This window comes from Antechinus flavipes, chromosome 5 (assembly GCF_016432865.1).
Source record: "Antechinus flavipes isolate AdamAnt ecotype Samford, QLD, Australia chromosome 5, AdamAnt_v2, whole genome shotgun sequence".
Classification (NCBI taxonomy): domain Eukaryota; kingdom Metazoa; phylum Chordata; class Mammalia; order Dasyuromorphia; family Dasyuridae; genus Antechinus; species Antechinus flavipes.
In genome coordinates, this window is record NC_067402.1 from 15,487,631 (window position 1) to 15,508,043 (window position 20,413).

The 20,413-nt window shown below is 50.3% G+C and overlaps 1 protein-coding gene and 1 long non-coding RNA gene across 2 annotated transcripts; both read left to right on the forward strand.

Annotated features, from left to right (window-relative positions):
• Positions 1–2,348: 2,348 nt before the first annotated feature.
• LOC127539336 (uncharacterized) lies at positions 2,349–6,283 on the forward strand. The gene is made up of 3 exons (XR_007947906.1): positions 2,349–2,655; positions 4,642–4,737; positions 4,892–6,283. It is a non-coding gene; the product is annotated as an uncharacterized LOC127539336 (long non-coding RNA).
• Positions 6,284–8,934: 2,651 nt separating this feature from the next.
• Positions 8,935–16,150, forward strand: LOC127538500 (collagen alpha-2(VIII) chain-like). The gene is made up of 7 exons (XM_051962315.1): positions 8,935–8,946; positions 10,629–10,751; positions 11,053–11,423; positions 11,734–11,871; positions 13,368–13,433; positions 13,704–14,235; positions 15,626–16,150. The coding sequence occupies exons 1-7, from the start codon at positions 8,935–8,937 to the stop codon at positions 15,812–15,814; spliced, it is 1,431 nt and encodes a 476-aa protein (XP_051818275.1). The 3' UTR covers positions 15,815–16,150.
• The last annotated feature ends 4,263 nt before the right edge of the window (positions 16,151–20,413 follow it).

Here is a 20,413-nt window from a genome sequence, read left to right on the forward strand (position 1 = left end):
TTCTGTATGTGTCTAAGAGCCAGAATTTGGGAGGGGAGCCGAGCATATGGAACTGCAAAGATAGGAAGGATCCAGGTCACAAAGAACTTTACATTGATTTTCTATTGGATCCTGGAAGCAAAAGGGAGCCACAGAATATCCTTTTTCTCTTAGGTGGAGTACATACAGGTGTTCTTGGTGGGTCTGCAAGCTCCATTCAGGTCATAAGAAGCTGCTTGGATTCATCATCTCCTTGAAGCTCATTACTTCAGACCCATCCCGAAGGATGATTATTAAATAAGGCCCAAGGAAAAAAAAAAAAAAAGAGTAAAACCATTTGCTTAAGTCAGGACATAAGGTGAGTATTGAGAAATCTGGACAAAGGGCAGGTACTCATGCTCCGCTATGAAAAGCCAGCTTCGTCCACCCCACCTGCTGGGGACTAAAGGTGTGAGATCCCGTGTACTTCCCATCCCGGAGAGGTCCCAGAGCTTTGAAGCTTGGACAATGGCCGTCCCTCTCGGTGCGGGGCTGGGAAACCCTCCGGTCCATCACCGTCCCAGAATGGTTTTGATGTCACTGCTGGAGCAGCTGCCTGGCTCTGGCTGCCGGTCCCCACGGGCTGCGTGGGCTGTGACTTCTCCATCACTCCCACTTCATCCACAGCCAGTCTCCAGCACTAATTAAGCGAGTGAACAAATGAAGAATAATATCAAATAGACACGACGCTGCCAAGAGGACGATCCGCAGCAACCATTTGCTTGGAGCTACTGAAGAAAAGGAAGAGAAGTGTAATTTTCTGGGTTGCAGTTCTAGAATAACAGGGTACGGAAAGCCGCTGGGAATCACAATCAGGCAGCCCTTTTGTTCCCTTCCTCAGGAGAAGAATAAAAGTTTTGCCGCATCTGCTTTGAATCAGTCCCTCGGATCCGAGTTGGGAATATCAAAATAGAAATGTTACGGCCTTTTAAAATGGATTCCTTCCGAGCACACAACGCCGCGTATCTGGGCAAAGAACGAAAATGAAAGCAGCCGTACTTATAGCTCCTTTTCTTTAAGAAAGAGAAAGATGACGAGCCTTTGACAAAGAACAAGGAGCAATCGGGAAAGAAAACTGAGCGTTTTGCGACCAGACCAAAATATCCATGTATTATAATTCCAGTTCAATGTAACCCAACAAAGATGGCGGCTCTTTGGCCTGGAATAAGTTCACGCCTTACTTTCCAAATCAATTCAAGCTCTTTCTTCTCCATGAAGCTTTTCCTGCTCCCCTGGGACACTGGTGGCCCCTGCCTGTCCCTGCCCCCAATCATTCAAATTTGATTTTCCGTAGCTCCATGTGACCCAGTGTCTAAGATCCTCTGGACAGCTTTTCTCCTCTGCTGGAGTGGGAGCTCCTTGAGGGACTGGGTGACTTTCTTCTGCGTCCCTTGGGTGCCCGATACTAGCACCAGCCCATCAACAAGCATTCACAAAGTGCCTACTATGTGCCATCATGGCGCTAGATTCAGGGAGACAGACAAAAGTCCCATAGTGCCTGCCCGCGGGGAGCTCACACTTTACTCCCTTTTCGTTTGTTCCCATTCCCAAATATCTGCTATGAAATGTGGGGAATTCTCATCTATTTCATTAAGTTATTATTATTATTATTTAAATGAGCCTGGGAGTGGATAGGGAAAGTTTTCTGGAAAACCCATGAGGAGACAAGCCCAGAGAACAGGGAGCAGCACGAGCTACAAAACGGCTCCTTTCTCAGTCACGCCGGGCTTTGTTCTGCCCTAAATGCCTCACAAGGAGCCCCCTAATGGCCTGGTGAATGAGCCCAGATAAACAGCTGGAGGGATGGTCACGGGGACCAGACCAGGAGTCTCAGAGCCCGGCTCCAAATGTACACTGTGATCTTGGAGAAGTCTCACTAGACCTCAGTTTCTCTCTCTGTAAAATGGACCAGGAGGCCTCTGGGGTCCTGGGGGGCTCTGGAGCGATGCTTCCCTGCTCCTATGACTGGAGTACGAGCTCCCAGCCCCGCTGCACGGAGGACCTGAGTGCCTAGGGGTCGGGGGCAGCTCTGAGGGGCCAGTGAGGCTCTTTCTAAGGCTGCAGTGCCCAGGCCCTCACTGACGTGCTGGGGGGTGGGGTTCAAGTGGAGAGCATAAAAGAAAGGTCCACCACTTCTCCGACTTGTCTCTTGTGCCCTGAAGGGAGATCTGGCTAACTAGCGGTTAACCAGCGCCTAACCAGTGGCTAACCAGTGGCTAACCAGTGACTAACCAGCAGCTAACCAGTGCCTAACCAGCGCCCTGCAGACCTCATAGTGGGTCAGAGCAGGAGTCGCCATAGTGACCCCCAGGCCCCACGGACAGCGCTGCCAGTCAAGAGAGCTCCTGTCTTCTAGACTAGGTTTGAGAGAGGGTGGCAAAAGGCTGCGGGCTCCCAGGCCCCGGCCTTCACCCCCCGCCCAGGGCCCGACGACCGGAAACAGCTCTGGCCGTGGGAGCTTCGAAGGGTCAGCAGAAACTCACCCAAAGGGAAGCAGGAAGAAAGAAGGCCCGCATTATTCAAGGCCTTCGTGTGCCAGGAACCACGTTACGGTGGACCCCTCCAAATAACAGACCCCCAGCGGCTCTCGTGGGTGGGCGCTGTTGTTAGCAAGTGAGGACCTGAAACAAACCCAAGGTAGGACACCGGCTCCCAGCCCGGAGCTAGTGAGTGTCTGAGTCTCCAGGGCCTGGCCTAACTCCCTCCAGGCAGCCGAGCCCCCAGGCGGGGGGCAGCCAGACCCATAGCTGGGGCCTGAGCCGGGAGCGCCTTATCCAGGGTTGCACTGAATCTCAAAGCAAATTTGGAAGGTCTGGGGTCCCTTGTCCCAGAGGCTAAGGCGGCGTAGGGGAAGGGCTGCCCTGCTTTATTCAGATTGATTCACGGGGGCAGGGATTCAATTCAGAATGAAGCCCCTGGCCCAGACCTTCAGGGGTAGCCCTGTGATCCTGAGGGGAGACACAGTCGGTGCCTGCTGGGAACCTGGACTGCTGGGGGGGCAGGAGCTCGGAGAAGGTTCCTGGCGTCTCTCTGGCTTTCCTATATAAAGGCACACAGAAGGAATCCAAGGCGGTTTGAGGCAGTGAGCCTTAGCAGAGGGGAACCATAGGAAAGGCTTCAAATAGAATTGGTATTTGAGCTTAGACTTGAAAGGATTTTTTATTATTTAAATAATAGTAATTATTAGTTATAATTCTATTTTCTGTAATTATAATAATATATTTTAATAAATATTGATATATTTATTGTTAACAATTATATATGATGATATGATTATTAAATAAATATTTATATTTATTATATTATAATTCTAGATTATATTTATTTATATATAACTATATATAAATTATGATGTTATAATTATAAATATTTTTATTAAATCAATATATGTAATATGATTATTAAATAAAAATTACTTAGAACTTGAAGGAAAACAGACATTCTGAGAGGCAGAAGTGAGGAGGAAGAGCACTGAGGATGGGTGTCGGGGCCAGCTAATACCAAGGCCCAGAGACTGAAGATTAAATGGTGGGTGTGAAAAATAGCAAATGGATGCGTCTGGCTGGACTCAGTGGTGCATGGAGGAGATATACGCCCCTCGAAGGGGAGAAAGAGATCTTGGGAACTGGGAGCTGAGTCACCTCTTTGCCATCCCCCAGAGTCTGTGTGCCCTGATGGGGCAAGGTGCCATGGACTTTTGGGGGAGGATGTTTGGACACTGCTCTGACTGTAGCTCGCTTTCTAGAAGCAGGCTAATTAAGGGTGTGTAGCCAGCTAATTGATATCACACGTCATTTTATCGTGTTTACCTCAGTTTCCTCACCTGTAAAATGAGCTGGAGAAGAAAATGGCAAAGAGGATCCCTGCCAAGAAAACCAAAAATCGGGTCCTAAAGAGTCAGACGTTCCTAAAATTACCAAGCAATGGGGGGAGTAGTTGCGGTTAGCTCATCAGCTCCCTGCGGCCTTGGAGAAAGCATTCCCTCGGGGACCCCCGCAGCCTCGAGGGGAGCAGCATCTGGCACCTGGGGAACCCGACTCTGCCACCACGAGTGGGGATTCCAGAGAACAGCCTCAGAACTGGGGCTCTAAAGAGAGCCTGGGGGGAGGGGGGAAGCAGTTCCAGCCGAAGCAAGGTGGTCGTGGGTTAAGATGAGACAGCAGGAAAAGAGGGGAAACAGAGGCAGCAGGTGCAGGACGTGCCAGGAGTTGGCTGAGAGAGCAGGAGAGAGAGGGCGGTCGCTGGTGGCCATGGCCACGATCCCGGGAGGAGCGAAGGATGATTTAGGCAGCAAGAAGAAGGCCACAGCAGAGAGAGGGGAAACGGGATTGGGGGAGATCCAGGGGAGGGAATGGATGGAAGGTGCTTGATGAAAGGCAGACAAAGCCAGGAGGAAACAGCTGGGGGAGAGACCACATGGAAAAGGGACAAAGAAGGAATTCTCAGGGATTTCTTTTTTTACCAACTCCAAATTGGGAGCCCCACGTGGTGGGAGGAATGGGTGCTCTGGGAAGGAGGTTCCGACAGCTGGACGGCCCAGTGGAGTCAGGAAGACCTGACTGCAAATCCAGCTTCAGACTCTCGCTGGCTGGCCAGTCACTTAACCCTGATTTTTTCCTAAAGGAAAGAGACAGTTTGGAACGACCGCCATCGTCAGAGGGACAGAGGAGCAAGCAGTTAGGGAGGAGTAAAGCAGCCCTTAGGACCCAGTGGAGATGGGTAAGATTCTTGCTACTCAGTGGTTTTAAAACCTGCGGATGGGAGTAGAAATAGAGAATGGGGACGTCTCTTAGGGGTGGGGGCTGGCAAGGTATGAGCCTTCTAAAGGTCGAATTATAAAATTCAATGTATTCTGCTCGTGGTTCCTACACAGTAAACTTCTATGGCTCCCTATGGCCCCAAGGATGAACCAGAACGACTCTGTCTGACATTTCCAGCTCTTCCTAACTTGGTCCTTCTGGCATCTCACCTTCTGAGCTGTTCCTCCCGTGGGATCGGATCCAGTTTCACTAGTGTTCTTGCTGTTCCTCCCACGTAATGCTCCATCTCCAGACTCCGGACCTTTATACTGGCCGGACTCCCTGCCAGAACACCCTCCTTCCTCCCCTCTGCCTCCTGGTTTCCATCAAGACTCAATTCCGAGCCCACTTTCTGCCCAAAGCTTCCCTGTGTCCTGCTTCTCCTCCTCCTCCAGCTGCCTCCTGCAAGCTGCTTTCCTTTTACTGTGTAAATACCTTGTACTTCCCCACTCCCCCCATTAGACGGTGAGCACCTTGAAAACAGGGGCTGTTTTTGACTCTCTTGTATCTCCAGAGTTCACACAATTCCTGTTATTCAGTAGGCGCCTAATAAAAGCTTGTGGCCCGAATGGTTGGTCTAATCTCTTGGTTATCAGTTTCCTCATTTATTAAATGAAGAGCCTAAATAAAGCTTTTCCCCAACCCCAAATCTACACCCCCAGAGTAGACGTCATCCTCCGACATTGTCCTCTTCAAGGACAGGGGACCATCAACAGGAGGACCCAGGAGATTCTCCTCTCTCCCAAAACAAGAAAGAAAAGCATCAAAAACCCCAAGTGGGCGATTAGCAGGAGGCTGGAACCTGGGGGGGGGGAGGGGGGCTGCTCAGACAGATTCCAGGCTGGGGGAACCTCTAGAGACGTTCACATGTCATTGGGGGCTTCCTCCTCCATAACTCCTCGGGACCCAATGAGAATCTGCAGGGAAAGGTTCATTGTGTAGTTAAGAGTTTGTCCCTGTAGATCCGGTCACACCTGAGTTTCTTGCACGGAGCCGGACTTTTCAAACGTCTCCTTCCCTTGCTCCATCTTTTCCCTGAGCCCGGCCACAGGGAAATGGGGCTTCGTGTCTGCCTGCGGGCTTGGATGAGAGTCCTCACGTGGCCCTGTCCGAGGGCCGCCAAGTCAACGTCGGGGATCCATCATCAGTCCTGGGGGTCGTAGCCCAGTCATTGGACGAAGGGTCGTCTTATCTGACAGATGTTAAAAGAGGAAGAGGGAGGGGACACGGGAGAGCCGAGGTTCGTAGATAGCGATTTTTTCCTGTCCTGCGGGACAGAGCAGGCCCAGATTTGTACTTAGCGGACCAAGAACACGGCGACCCGAACCCGGGCCCTCAGTGGGTGATAGCAGGTCAAGATTATGAGAGAGCTCAGGAACAAGAGAAAGCAGGCGGGGGCAGGGAGGAGTCACCCGTGGCCCATTTGGGCCCGGTCGGGATGAGTCACCTTCCTCATGACACACGCCTTAAGCGGAAGATTGGATCTTTGTAGGTCAAGGGGACGTTGACCCTGCCCAGTTCTTCCACAAGTCACAGGAAGAGGTTTTGGCTTGCCCAACCCGACAGGGAAAGGCAGCTTTTCCAGAAGGAAATGGGGAGCCATGGAAAGGGCTTCTCTGCCGGAGAGCGGCTCCACTGGGACTTTGGAATTAGGGTTAGCCATCCCCTAGGTCCCCGGGTGAGTCGGGGAGTGAGGCAGGTGTAGACAGCAGAGCCCGGGGCCTGGGGTCAGGAACGCTTGGATTCTGTGTGACTCTGTCTGCCTCCGCTAACTCATCTGAAAAATGAAGGGTTTGGACCAATGACCTCTGAAATCCCCTCCAGATCAAAATCCATGATCCTGGGGTCCCACATGGCGAGGAAAATCATTTTGTATCCATCACAGTATCATGTATTAGGGACATAAACACACACACACACACACACACACACACATATATATATATATATATATACATATACATATATATGTATGTATGTATGTATATTTTAAAGTTTACAAATGCTTTACTTATACCAACTTTGAGGTAGGTGCTATATTATTTTTAAATATTAATTTGAAATAATCACTTTAATTAGGCTACCAAAATACTTACAAAGATAGTTTTCAACATTCACTCTTGCAAAATCTTGTGTTCCAAATTGTTCTCCCTCCCTTCTCCCACTCCCTCCCCCAGAGGTAAGCAATCCAATATAGGTTAGACATGGGTAGTTCCTCTGTACGTAGCTCCACAGATATCCTGCTGCATAAGAAAAAGCAGATCAAAAAGGAAAAAAAAGAGAAAGAAAAAAAGCAAGCAAACAAAAACAAAAAGAGTGAAAGGTTGTGATCCACACTCAGTTCCCACAGTCCTCCTTCTGGATACAAATGGCCCTCTCCATCACAAGTAGGTGCTATTATTGTTTTCATTTTACAGATGGGGAAATAGAAGCAAATGGGGTGAAGTGGGTTTGCCCAAGGTCACATGATGAGGATTTGTATGAGGCTGTATTTGAATTCAGGTCTTCCTGACTGCAGACCTGGCACTTTATCCACTACACTGCCCTAGCTGCCCAAAAAAAAAAACAGAAAAAAAAGAATTTAAAAGAAAAAGGGGGGTTTAAAAAATAAGAGAAAAAGGGGATATATAAGTAAATAGAATATTTTTGTTACTTCTCATGGAAGTTAAGATTTTTTTTAAAAATCATTGTACAACAAGTTTTCCATTTAATTATCAATTCAAATTTTTAAATATAATTATTTAGTTATAGCTCAAGTCCACATGCATTTATTAAGTGCTTACTGTATGCCAGATATGTAGCAAAGTAGAGGGAAAGAGAGGAAGGAATACAGCTATAAGGAAAAAGAAAGATGGGTCCTGCCCTCAAGGAGCTTATGATCTAATGGGGGAAGAGTTGACACAAAAGGGAGCTGGGAGAAGTTCAGAGAGTCAGAAGTGGAACCTGGGGAAGAGCTGACTGGCCTCGGCACTGGGAGCTTCTGAGAGAGACCCATCAGTCAGAGAAAGAGGCTGCAGGGTGGAGGGTCCTTCCAGTGTGAGAAGTCCAGGCAGCCAGTGGCAAGGCACATTATTGAGCAATTCCTTTGGGGTGTCAGGAAAGCAGCCTGGGAAAAACGTGAATGTCTATTTCTTTTATTCATTTTAAAATGAAGTCTTTGAGACTTTTCTGAAAAGAGGCATGATGTGAGCAGAGGATGAAATACCCCTCATAGTTCCAGTTAGAGAAGTGGGGGGCTATGGGTGCAGAATGCTGGACACACTCTCAGCCACTTTTTTGTTATTTTGCTTAACTGTTTAAAAGGAAAGCTTCATTAAGTTTATTCCACAAAAAAATGGACCAAGAAATGTATCTATTTTCAAAATAAAAAAACAATGGATCACCTGAAAAAAAGAAAGAGAGAGAGAGAGAGAGAGAGAGAGAGAGAGAGAAAGAAGAAAGAAAGAAAGAAAGAAAGAAAGAAAGAAAGAAAGAAAGAAAGAAAAGAAAAGAAAGAAAGAAAGAAAGGAAAGAAAGAAAGAAAGAAAGAAAGAAAGGAAGGAAGGAAGGAAGGAAGGAAGGAAGGAAGGAAGGAAGGAAGGAAGGAAGGAAGGAAGGAAGGAAGGAAGGAAGGAAGTTTTGATGGAGAATGGGTGCAAAGAAGGGCAACATTAAAACTGAAAAATAAATTAGAATAGAATAAAAATGCCTGGAGGAGTAGATGCTCAGCTGCATTTATGGAAGGGGGAGAGAGATGGCTTTATCTTTTCCCAGCCAGTTTCATTAACTGTGTTTCTGTTTAGGGCTGGAGATAACGGGGTTTTGTTATGGGAAAAAAAAGTTCCCACAAGCTCGAACTTCTTCCAAACTAAAATAAGCCAAACTTTTCTCCGTTTCTAAACTCTGCCCAGTCAGTCACAGCAAGCAGCAGAGCGACAAGGTCACGGGCCAAGGAGTAGCTCCCCGTTCTAGCTCAAGCCTCCCTTCCTCTGCCGGCCCGTTCGCCTTCTGCTGGCTGAAGGCTCCCGGAGGGATCACTTGCTGACCTGGAGGGGACGGTCCAGAGTCAGGAAGCTGCCCATGAGCTCCAGACCCTGGTGAGGGCCTTAGCCTCTCAGGGCCCCCAGCAAGACCAGAAATGGCAGAGCAGGTGCCCAAACTCACAACTTACCGTGCAACAGGAATAACGCCCGGGATCTAGGAAGGGAGAGCGCTCTCCTCCTCTCCCCATCATTTCTGCCCCAAAGCCCTGCTCTGGCATCTCATCCTGGAAGGTGGGCGTAGCCCTTGAAGGGCAGCCAAGGGAGCTCAGGCCCTGACAAGTCCGGCCAAGTAGAAGGTCTGCCAGGGACAGCCTTGGGGAGCGCACCAAGTATGGACAGGCCCATTTTACAGATGCATAACACCGAGGTTTGCTCAAGCTGATAAGAGTCTGAGGCAAGGGGACAGAAAATTAATCTCCATTTGGGCTGGGCCTTGGGGTACATAAATAATATGTGATGACATTCTGCTTTCAGAAAACTGATGCATAAAATCAGAAATCCACAAAGCAGAGAAATTGTGGATGAGGCACAATATTTTTTATTTTATTTTATTTTGCTGAGGCAATTGGGGTTAAGTGACTTGCCCAGAATCACACAGCCAGGAAGTAATGAGTGTATGAGGTCAGATTTGAACTCAGAGCCGGTACTCTATCCACTGTGCCATCTAGCTACCCCTATTCACATTTTTTTAAAGGCTGCCTTTACAGGCAGTTCATGTGCTCAAGAAGTTATCAAGCTGTATACCCTTTGACCCAGCAGTGTTTCTATTGGGCCTGTATCCCAAAGAGATCTTAAAGGAGGGAAAGGGACCCAACATGTGCAGAAATGTATGTGGCCAGAAACTGGAAACTGAATGGCTGCCCATCCATTGGAGAATGGCCGGGTAAATTGTGGTACATGAAGGTTATGGAATATTATTGTTCTGTAAGGAACGACCAGCAGGATGAATACAGAGAGGACTGGGGAGACTTACAGGAACTGATGCTGAGAGAAACAAGCAGGGCCAGGAGATCATTGTACACGGTAACAACAATTCTGATAGATCAATTCTGACAGACGTATCCCTCTTCAATAATGACCTGAACCAAACCAGTTCTAATTGTTCAGTAATGAAGAGAATCAGCTACACTCAGAGAGAACTATGGGAAATGAGTGTGACCCACAACACAGCATTCTCACTCTTCCGGTTATTATTTGCTTGCATTTTGTTTTCTTTCTCGGTTTTTCTTTTTCTTCCTTCTTGATCCGATTTTTCTTGTGCAGCAAGAGAACTGTATAAATATGTAAACAGATATTGGATTTAATTTATACTTTAACATATTTAACATGTATGTGACTACCTGCCAACTGGGGGAGGAAGGGGGTGGGGGAAGGAGAGAACATTTCAGAACAGAAGTTTTTGGAGGGTCAATGCTGAAAAATTACCCCTGCCTATGTTTTGTCAATAAAAAGCTATCATAAATAAAGAGAAATGAGTCAAAAGTAAAAACCAAAGGACACCTATGCAAATCATTTTTTTAAAATTAAATGTAATATGTCATATAATCCTAAAAAGGAAAAAAAGAAAACTTAGGGTGACTGAATACAGATGAGACCTTTTTTTTTTTTTTACTTTTTCTTGAGTTTTTTTTTTTAATTTGTTTATGTTTTCTTTCACAACAGGATTATTTTGGAATGTTTTGCATGAATAAACACATATAAACTTTAAAAAAAGGCCTGGCCGGAGGAAAGCTGTAGGGCCGCTGGGGCGCCTCCGTAGTTTTCCGTCACCCTGGTGCTGGTGTTTTAGGGCAAAGGCAGGGGAGGCGAGAGGAGGAGGCTTCGAATCCCCGATGGGCGGCTTGCCGCCTGTCGGCCGGAGGGAGCCACTGAGCTTCCCTGTTTCTCTTCAGGAGGATGGAGCAAGTGGGAGGTGAGCCCTCTCCGGCCCTAGAGGAAGGAGCCCAGCGCAATTATAATAATAGGAAGCACATCCCTGTGTATTAGACATACGCAGACGTTATCGTGCCTCCGTGTGGGCCCAGAGCCGCTCTGAAGTTCACAGAGAAGGAGAGAAAATGAGGTTTGTGATGAGCTCCACATTGGGATTCCACAGCAATCCCGAGAGGATAAATTTCCATTTTACAGATGAGGAAACTGAGGGTTAAAGCGGTTGGCTAACGGGCCGTGGGGCTCATAGGCGCCTCCTTTAACCGCCACCGTGATCCCACTAGCACAGTCAGGGCGTAACATCCCCAGCGAGCCGCTGGTTAGGATCCCGTGTCTGTTTCCTGGCAGACCGTCCCCTGCAGCCTGAAAGGGAGAGGAAGGACATGGGGCCGGGCCGGGGGGCTGAGGGCCGGGCGGCCGCCTCGGCCAGGAAGCAGGTGCAGGCTGGGAAGGCCGGTGCCCCCGCCTCGCCCGGTTCAGGCCGGTTGGCCCAGGCGCTGGCCCTCCTTTCGCCGTGGCTGGCCCTTTCTCAGCGCCGCTGGTCCCCCGCCCGGCCCGGCCTCCTCCCGGATGTGTTCCAGATCCTCCCTCCACCTTCCCCAAGGCCCGACTCTGCCGAGGCCGGGCGCAGGGCGCCGCCCCCACTCCGTTTGAAGTCCCTTATAAAAGCAAGAAGGGTCGTGGCTCCCACATCAAAGCCCCGTCTCCCCCTCAGCCCGCTGGGTCCAGAGATGACACACAAAGATAATCACAGCCGGCGTTTACAAGGGCTCCCTTTTAAGAGCTGCAGAGACGTTTACGGCACGGCCTCATCTGACCCTCCCGGCCACCCTGCAAGGTCCCTCCCACCGGCATCCTTACACCCATTTTACAGGTGGAGAAACCGAGGCTCCGAAGCACCTGACTCTCCCGGTCACAGAGCCAGGAAGAGGCAGAGTAAGGAGTCTCCTTCTCCCCTCCTGAAGGAAGGGCCACATCCTGCCTCGGACCAGCTGGGTGACAGGCGAGGAAGCGCCAGACCCGCCACCGGCCCCTCCCCGGGATGGAGGTTCCCGAGATGAGAGAGTGAAAAGTTCCGAGGCCGCTCTCGGGATCGTGGGGCAGTAAACAAAGGTGATAACAGAAAGAGGGCCCTGACACAGTTTCAGGTCGGAGGTGTAACAAAATGGCCCCTCTCTGTGGGGGCCCCAGAATGGCCTCCAGGGATCCCGGACCCTCCGGAGGAGGAAACTTATCAGGTGGGACTTCCCGGGCCCTGGGATTCAGGAGCACCTTGGAGAGAGCTGTCTGCGCCCATTGCTCAGATGTGCAGTCAGTGTCAGAGTCGGAAGGGGGCTGGAAGTGAGTCAGGAGGCCGCGGATGGATTTGGATCCCACCTCAGAGCCTTCCTAGCTGTGGAGCCTGGACACAGCACCCGCTGGGAGAGCCTGTTAAAAACTACTAAAAAAAAAGGGCAAAATCCAGCCCAAAGAAGCCCCGCCCCCACCCCAGACCAACAGAGGATGATTGGGGGAAGATCATAGGAACATGCCCCAGAAAAAGGCCCCCAGCTTGCTCCTGCATACAAAGCCAGGCGTACCTCAGTTTCCTCAGGTTCCTTCAATTTTGTGAGAAATCACGCTGTACTTTTCTTTAAAAAGAAAGAAACAGGAAAAAGGGGAAATTGATGGATCCCCCTTCTCCCCTCCCCCCCAATTAAAACAAAGCAGTTTTTCTATTACTAGAGAGTTTTCCGAGTCCTATTTGCATAAATCAGGCCCACCTGAACATTCAGAAACCCATTTCTGCACTGGTAGTGTTGAGGCTGGAAGGCTCCCCTAGACTGTCCAGATGGGGCCTGCCTCAGGTCTCCCAGGCCCGAGCCGAGCCCCCCGTACCAGCCCTCTCGGGTGCCCTTTCCTGGCTCTGCCCTCCTCCAGCAGCGGCCTTCTAGCCCTGGAGCATCTCCTCAAGGCAGGCGAAGCCCTTCCCAGGCCCACATTTGGGGGATGTGCCCAGGCCCCCCTGCTTCATTCCTGGCTGAGTTTCTGCCCCCCCAGGGTCGCTCCCCTGTCCCCCACCTTCCCTTTGTGCCCCATCTTCCCCCATTAAAATGTAAGTTCTCTGAGGGTAGGGACCGGCTCCTTTTAGGTCAGCACATGCCGGGTACACAGCAGGCACTTAATACATGATCGTCGCCTCCCTCCCTCCCTCCCAGAGCCCTCGCTGAAAGCCGGCCGGGCAGGCTCCCCCCACCTCGGCCAGGGCGGCGCCAGCCCCAGGGCCACCGGCCCTCCCGAGAGGGAGTGACCAGTGTGTTCCAGCACGGGGATAGGAAACCGGCCCCGTCCTTCCTGTTCCTGCCTGTGGCGGGTGGCCCGGCTGGAACAGGTCGTCCAGTGGGAAGGACCCGGGGAAACGGCAGGTGTGGGACTGCCAGGACAGCCCGGAGGATCTTGGGTCACTGCTGCTCCGGCCAATCACAAACCAAGGAAATGGGCCCAGACTGGAGCTGGGGGGAAGCCCGTCGTGTAGAGGAGAAAACTGAGGACTGAGGCAGGAGTGGCCGGAGGAAGCCAGGTCCCTGAATCCAGCACTCTCCCTATCCGCCACCCCCAGGTCTGGGGTCCAGCTGGAATCCTCCAGCCTCTCCCGACAGAAGCACAGCCAGGGAGAGAAGGACGGGTTTTAGCCCCTGGGCCGGCTCCCACGGCTCACTTCCAGACAAAGAAACCGGAGCCCGGAGGACTCGGGGGACCCCAAGGTCATCTCTGAACCAGGCCCCCCAGGTCCCGCCCACTCGGCCCTCTGCCTTCGTCAGGGGCGACGGGGGAGGCCCTGGGCTCTGGGGGGCCTCGTTTCCCTGTCTGTCAATGGACGGGGTCAGACTAAAAGCCTCCAAGCTTCCGGCTCCAGCTCCAGCTCAGGCTTCAGCCGTTAGAACCGGAGCACCAGGTTCTCTCGGAAGCAGCTAGAGCCACTTCGGGGAGCCGGCCCTGGCGGGCGACCAGGACTCCTGGGGCCTCCGAGGCCCTTAGAACACATTTACATAGACAGGAAAGGCCTCTTTCTTCATGCAAATATAGGTTTGGCAACAGACTCGTGTGTAGGAGGACGGGAAGCGCAGCCCAACCCTGCTCAGACACCGAGGGGAAGACCCGGCTCGTCCCGGGCACGCCATCCGGGGGAGCGCAATCTGCATGGAGAAGGGCCTTCGCCCTTCCTGGGTGGGCGGAAGAAGGTGGGGACGCTTCTCCTGGAGAAGAGAAGACTCCGAGGGGACGCGAGAGCCAGCTCCCGGTGCCCGAGGGCTGTCCCACAGACAGGGCAGCGAGGTCTCTGGACTCAAAGCATAAAAACAAAAGAGAATTGTCAACAGGTGGGGCAGCAGAGCCGGTCCGGCCAGCGCGGCCCCTGGCTGTGGCTCTGGCCCTGGGTCAGGAAGACCCTGAGCGAGGTCAGGAAGAGGGGCAGCCTGGGAAAGAAGGTAGGAGCCGGGAGGAAGGGCTGGACTCCCAGGGGGCATTCGTTCTATGAGGTCCAGGGGCCGGGGGTCCCAGAAGCCAGGGGTCCCAGGGGCCACATTCAGAGCGCACTCAGGAAAAAGGAGCCAAGAGAGGACAGGCTGGTGGGCAACTGCACACACAAGGATGGGAGCTCTGGGTGGAGAGAGGGGACCGTGGCGGGGACGTGAGGAAGGGGGTGAGGAAGGGGAGCATCACGGAGGGGGAGAGACGACATCTTCACAGAAGGGACCGTGGTGGGCGGGATGTGAGGAAGGGGGTGAGGAAGGGGAGCATCATGGGGAGGGGAGACAGGACATCTTCACAGAAGGGATTTTGGCAGGAATGGGGGGGAAGGGGGCATGGAATAAGGTATAACCATTAAGATCAGTGGGAGGGAGCAAGGAGGAGCACTTTGCCGACTTTGAGGGAACCCCAGCCCCAGCTGCTACAGAACTCTTTCATATCCCTGGAGCTGGGGAGGAACGGGCCGCCTGATCCTGGCCGAGCCCCCCACAGCCACTCCCCCATGCAGACCCATTACTGGATACATAATATAACAAGTTGGCAGCGCAGTGGAAAGATCAAAGCTAATTCTAGTTACTGTTTCCAGTCGGCATCAAACAGAATAGAGCCAGCTTTCCAGGCCTTGAGTGACAGGGCTGGAGTTCCTCCGGCTTCTGCTCTCACTGCCCAGGTTCCCCACTCGCTCTGGGGATTCCTTATTTGTGAAAGGAAGCGAGTGAGACTTAACTTTGTGCCTCGGTGTTACTTACGCACACGCTCAGTTGTGAGCCCGTAACCAGGCTGGGTCTCGCTGGGAATCCAGGCCCCGGCTTTGGGACCTTGGACCAATGACTTAAGCAAGGTCCCTCTCAAGCTCTCAGTCTCCCATCTCAATCCACTCGGCACAGACCCAGCACCAAGGCTGTAAAGAGACAGAAAGGCCTCCGTGCTCAGCCCGTCGGACAGTCTGGGGGGGAGGGGGGCTGCCTCCCGGCCTGTACAGTCCCAGGGCCCCCAGACTCCATCAGCGCTTGCCTTCGATGACGCTACAGAGAAACGTCACCGTAACCGACATCCCAAGTCTTCCCAGCTGAGGTGGCCTGGCCCAGCCCAGCTTCCCCGCCGAGCCTGCTCTCTCCATGACTGGGCTGCTCCCTCGATCCAATGAACGCTCCCTGGGAGGCTCGGGAGGCCTGTTTTCTCCTGGAACCAGCTTGGCCTAGAACCCAGGGGATCCCTGCAGTCCCTTCTGGCTCGAGGTCCTGGGAAATCCAGGGAAATATAACCTCCGACCTGAGTTGGGTGGAGAGTGTTCTTGGCCACCGAGCTTCCAGCAAATTAAGCCATTGAAAACCTTTCTCCTAACAGCGTACACGGCAACCACAAGATTATGCCATGATCGATCCTGACGGACGTGGCTCTTGTCAACAGCCGGGTGATTCAGCCAGTTCCGATGGTCTTGTGATGGGGACAGCCGCCTGCACCCGGAGAGGACTGTGGGAGCCGAGTGTGGATCACAACCGATATTTCCCCTTTTTTTTTCCCTTTTTGATCTGATTTTTCTTGTGCAGCACAATGATTGTGGAAATACGTACAGGAAAATTGCACCTGTCTAACTTATATTGGATTACTTGCCATTTAGGAGAAGAGGGGGGAGAAGGAAGGGAAAAAATATGGAGCATAAGGTTTTTTACAAGGGTGAATGTGAAAATGATCTATGCATGTGTTTTGAAAATAAAAAAATAGTAAAAAATAAAAAATAAAAACTCTCTCCTTTCACAGCTCGGTGGACAAATGTCCCATCCACTGAAGCCACGAATGCATAAATATAGTCATTTACACGCCAGAGTCTGGACACGGGCTGCGTGCACTCCCTAGACCGAACAGACTCGTTTTCCAGTTTACAGGCTCAGTAACTATGTTATGGACCTTTAAAAGTGTTCCTTGGTCTTTTCATCAAGCTGTGGACTCGCCGCCTCAGTGCTTTCATTGGGAGAATGAGTTCGGAGAGAGGGTGGAGAGTGGGGATGGAGGAGATCAGACCTCCCAGCAGTGGAAGGTGGAAATCCCTTTGACCGGCGTAGACCGGCAGCTCCCTTGTAACTAATGCTTCTTAAAAGCTGCTGGAACACCAAGCGGTGAAGTGAATTGTTCACGGTTATCCAATCAAGCAAGCCACAAACATTTATTAAGTGTTCTCCGATTGCCGGGAACTGGGCCGGATGTTTGGGGTACAAATCTCTGTCCACGAGAAGCTTACAGCCCAGCATATATCAAAACCAAGAACTGACCCCTCCTCAAGGAGCATCAATAAACATTTATTAAGCACCTACTGTATGCCAGGCACTGTGCTGAGCAATAGGGATACAAAAAAACTTAAAAAACAAAATCCCTGCCCTCAAGGAGCTTCTAGTCTAATGGAAATACAAAGAAAGCAGAAGAGGGAAAGAGGCATGGACCTGACTCAGGAGAGATTTTATACCCAAAAACACACACATAAATATGGGTACATATGCCTATATATGTATCAATATATACATGTATGTATATGGATGTAGATTTGGGGGCAGCTAGATTTGGCAACACAGTATCCGAAGTGTGGGGTCTACAGTCAGGAACACTCATCGTCCCAAGTTCAAATCTGGCCTCAGCTACTCCCTCACTGTGTGACCCTGGGTCAGTCACTTTTTCCTGATTGCCTCAGTTTTCTCAACTGTAAAATGAGCTAGAGAAGAAAATGACAAATTAATCTAGGATCTTTCCCAAGAAATCCCCAAATGGGATCATGAAGAGTCAAACATGTGTGTGTGTGTGTGTGTGTGTGTGTGTGTGTACACATACATCTAGAATATATTTGATATAAATATTCTAAAATAATCTATATTTTGATAAAATATATAGTTGATACATTTGATAATAACAACAGCTAATGGTGACATGGTCCCTTGAGATTATGATACATTTATCACATATTATTTCATCTGGCCTTCACAACAACCCTGTGAGGTAGATCCTGTTGTTATCTCCACTTTAAGATGAGGAATTAGAGGCAAACAGACTTTTCCAAGGTCACTCTGACGCAGCATTTGACCTCAGGTCTTGCTGCCTCCAAACACAGCCCTCTGTCTTCTGGGCCTGCTTCCTTCGATCAAAGAATTGTGGGTATAAACATTCAGTGGCTAGTGTCCCCGCGGAGTAGAAGTCTTGTAAAAGAGCCGGGCAGAGGGTTGGCCCCTTGGGAGAGCAGGCTGGGGGCGGGCCACCGGCCCCGGCTCTTGGCGGCTCTCCAGGGGCAGCCCTGGCACAGGCGACAGACCTGCAAGCCAGGACTTGTTATCCAAAGGGTTAAGACAGACAATCGCTTCTAGGGTAACAAACACTCTCCTCCACTGTCTCCTTTAGGTGGACAAACTAGTCATTAGCCTGTCATAACCGCATATTCATGATAAAAATAGCTGGCCTTTATTAGCCCTTGCACATAATAGAGAGCGATTGGACCCATGACTTTACCCACACAGGAAACTCCCAGTGAAGAAATTCGGCCCACCAATGTAGGTCAGCGGTCCCCTCTCTGAAGTTTAAAGTCTTTTTTTTTTTTAATAACAGCTTTTTATTTTTTTAAATACCTGCAAAAATATTGTCAACCTTGCAAAACCTTGTGTTGCAGATTTTTCTCCCTCCCTACTCCACCCTTCCTAGACCACAAGTAATCCAATCTAGGTTAAACAGGTGCGATTCTTTTAAAGATATTTCCACATCTCTCATGGTGTGCAAGAAAAATCAGATTAAAAAGGGGAAAAAATGAGAAAGAAAACAAAAAACAAGGGGGAAGGAGGAGAAAATCCGAAACACAAAGCTCTGCAAGGGTTAGTGTTGTCAAATTATCCATGCATATGTTTTGAAAATAAAAAGCTTTATTTAAAAAAAAAAAAAAGCAAACAAATAATTAAAAAAAGTGAAAATACTATGTTGTGATCCACCCTCAGTTCCCACAGTCCTCTCTCTGGGCGCAGACGGCTCTCTCCATTACAAAACCACTGGAACTGGCCTGAATCATCTCATTGTTGAAGAGAGCCACGTCCATCAGAGTTGATCATCATATCATCTTCTTGTTGTTGTGTACAATGACCTGGCTCTGCTCACTTCCCTCAGCATCGGTTCTCTCCAGGCCTCTCTGAAATCCTCCTGCTGGTCTTTTCTTACAGAACAATATTATTCCACAACATTCATATACCATAAGTTTAAAGTCTTAAAAGAGTTGTCAAGGACAGTCAGAATCGCTCAACCTGAGCCAGGTGAAGACAAAATTAGGAAATATTTGACAAAATAAATACAATAAAGCACAGGTGATAGTAAGTTTTCCAAATAAGTCAATATACGACCCGCAGGGATCTTTATGAATGGATTCTGATTTCTATCAAAGTTTGATCTCCTTGGTCTGGAACAAAGAATTAGACTCACTCAGGCAGGATTTGAGCCGAGAACTTCCTGGCTTCAAGGCCGATGTTCTCCCTCCATGCTGCCTCTAAACCACAGGAACCCCCAGAACATCTAGTCCTTGAGCGTTCCAGTCTCTGTAGGCTTGTTTAGCAGAGGAGGAAAGGAAGGGAAGTCACCAAAATCAGGGAAATCTTTCTGGAAGGAAAGTCCCCTAAAAAGCATTGAAGTCAACTGGGGGAATGGCTGAATAAGTTCGGGTCTATGAAAATAGGGGAATATTACTGTTCTACAAAAAATGAAGAACAAGCTGATTTCAGAAAGACCCGGGAAGATTTCCAGGAGCTGATGCTGAGCCAAACGAGCAGCACCAGGAATACAATGTTTACAGTAACAGCACGAGTGTGCAATGATCCACTGGGAAACACTTGGTTCTTCTCACGGCTCCATGATCCAAGGCAATCCCAATAACCTTTGCATAGAAAATAGAGAACTATGGAGAATGAATGTCATCTTGTTATTTTACATTCACTTTTTTGTTATATTCACTCTTTTTCTTCTTTTTTTCCTCCCGTGGTTTTTCCCTTTTTGTTTTGATTTTTCTCTCCCAACAGGATTCATAAAGAAATGTGTATTTTTTTTAATTAATGTATATTTATAACCAGAAAAAAAGAAAACAATAAAAAAAAAGTTTTGTTTTGTTTTCTTTGTTTGTTTAAGGGCCTTGAAGGAAGAGCTTTCAAAAAGGCAGAGAGACCAAGGCATGCAAGGGGAAGAACCTGTTCACCCGCTTGGAGGTGGGAGATGAGCACAACAGAGAGCCGTCAGAGGACAAGACAGAGCTGTCTCGCTGCCATAGAGAGTGCAGGAATCGAACTGGTGTGAAATAAGGCTGGAGCCGGCTCAGGATCTCTGTGGTCAGCTCCAACCGGTCTGACGGCCCAATTGGGCAAGAAGCCCTCTGGGCCAATCGCAGCCCTTCTTCCATCCCTTTCCATTCCACCTGTCCCGAGAACAGTAAGATCTCCGCAGGAAGCCAGCATTCAGTGCCAGCCGCCCCTCACACGGGGCTTTAAAGGTTTCAAACTCCCAAGAATCCTGCAAACGGGGAATTGTGGGCGGTATCATCTCCATTTTACAGATGAGGAAACTGAGGCTCAGAGATGATTTGTCCAAGGACTCGCAGTTGGCAGAGCCGGGATTCTGGGGCTCTCTCCCTTTCTGGCTCCAAATCCCGCGTTTGCCCGCACCCCGCACTAGGTAGCCTCCCGAGTTGCATCAAGTGGAATGTGGGAAATAAGGCTTTCTCGACTGGTCTCGGGCTGATCTCTCAGTCTCCCCTCTCCCATCTCCCCCCCAAGATCGCCGCCCCCCACGCCCCGCCCCAGTTCGGACTCCCCAGTCCAGGTCAGCCCAGGTTTTCCTAGACCAAAACCCCAAACCAACACAGAACCTCCTCCCAGCTCCCTTTCCAAGAGAGTCGGGGTCCGGGCCCGGAGCGCGCTCAGAAGTAGGGAGTGGGTCTGAGGCGCCAGACTGCCGGCTCCGTCGATGTCCGCGGGGGCGCTGGGCTCTCTAGCTGTGGTCAGACGGGGCGGGGCCGCTCTGTCTCCCCGGGTGGAAGCTAGAGTTCGGACGAGGCGGGGCCTCCCGGGGCTCGAGGGCGGAGAAAAGCTGGACGGGGCGGGGCCTCCCGGGGCTCGAGGGTGGAGAAAAGCT

Excerpts from the sequence above, each read along its gene's own strand:
- LOC127538500 (XM_051962315.1), top strand. Across the intron at positions 10,752-11,052 it reads GAGGATGGAGCAAGTGGGAG|CACAGTCAGGGCGTAACATC; the intron begins GTGAGCCCTCTC and ends TGATCCCACTAG. Across the intron at positions 13,434-13,703 it reads AGCCAGGGAGAGAAGGACGG|GTTCTCTCGGAAGCAGCTAG; the intron begins GTTTTAGCCCCT and ends CCGGAGCACCAG.